The sequence below is a fragment of the Lindgomyces ingoldianus genome (genome assembly GCF_010093535.1).
Source record: "Lindgomyces ingoldianus strain ATCC 200398 unplaced genomic scaffold BDR25scaffold_15, whole genome shotgun sequence".
In the NCBI taxonomy this organism is placed as follows: domain Eukaryota; kingdom Fungi; phylum Ascomycota; class Dothideomycetes; order Pleosporales; family Lindgomycetaceae; genus Lindgomyces; species Lindgomyces ingoldianus.
Window position 1 is genome coordinate 328632 of NW_022985176.1, and position 938 is coordinate 329569.

At 55.0% G+C, this 938-nt stretch overlaps 1 protein-coding gene across 1 annotated transcript in view; it reads right to left on the reverse strand.

The window, feature by feature from the left end:
• Nucleotides 1-451: 451 nt before the first annotated feature.
• The window catches only part of BDR25DRAFT_286160 (TPR-like protein), a gene marked incomplete at its 3' end in the record, with an annotated part of 3844 nt that continues 3357 nt past the window's right edge, over nt 452-938 (reverse strand). Inside the window, exons 6-7 of the mRNA XM_033688230.1 lie at nt 720-938; nt 452-593 (exon numbers count right to left, since the gene is read on the reverse strand). Of these exons, the coding sequence (XP_033547709.1) occupies nt 452-593; nt 720-938 (361 nt within the window). The remainder of the gene's footprint in view (nt 594-719) is intronic.

A 938-nucleotide genomic window follows, 5' to 3' on the forward strand; every position in this document is an offset into this window, starting at 1 on the left:
GCCACCCTGGTCGGTACCTCTGACCGGAGCAATTACTAAATCTGGCTAGTGCAATACGGCTCCATAGCTAATCATCACATCGTAAGAGCCACACCTGTGGCTGTGCACGGTCTTGGCAAGAGGCCCCCGCAAGCCCGCAACAAGGGCGCCATCTCTCTAATAGAAACATGCTTCCGGATGCACAAACGGACCCTTGGCCCTCATCACCCTGACACAGAGTCTTCACTTTGAACTTTGAACGAATGGCGAACAGAGAAGACAGAGATAGGGGTTTGATGCTGCTTTAGTTCATAGGACATAGAGCCAGTGTGAACATGGAACGGGTCGAGCTGTGTAAGCATGCGAAAGCATGATGGTGCGGTAATGAAAGGTGACCAAGCACCAGATATCGCCACCGCTAGCAGGGAGGATGGCCGACCCGTTATTACCGCATGGTTGTGAGGTGGCGAATCTACAAGAGGTGAGTTGGTTCACGGTGAGGGCATAGAGTAGCCAAGGTTGTTGGACCGCAAGGCTGCGATCGAAATGTGAGTGCGAGGTTGGCCATACTACTCAGCGTGTCTGGATGCTCATCCCCAAGCACCCTCTTGAACGTCTCCATCACTTGCACCTCCAGCTCTTCAGCCTCCTTGTACCCCCCCTTATTCCAAAACGTCGAGGCCAGGTTTGCCATGCTAGTCAGCGTGTCTAGATGCTCGCCCCCAAGCACCCTCTTTCTCGTCTCCATCACTTGCACCTCCAGCTCTTCAGCCTCCTTCCACCGCCCTTGGCTCCTATACGTCGACGCCAGGTTAGCCATGCTCATCAGCGTGGAAGGATGCTCCTCCCCAAGCACCCTCTTTCTCGTCTCCATCACTTGCACGTCCAGCTCTTCGGCCTCCTTCCACCGGCCTTGATTCCAAAACGTCGACGCCAGGTTGGCCATGCTGGTCAGCGTG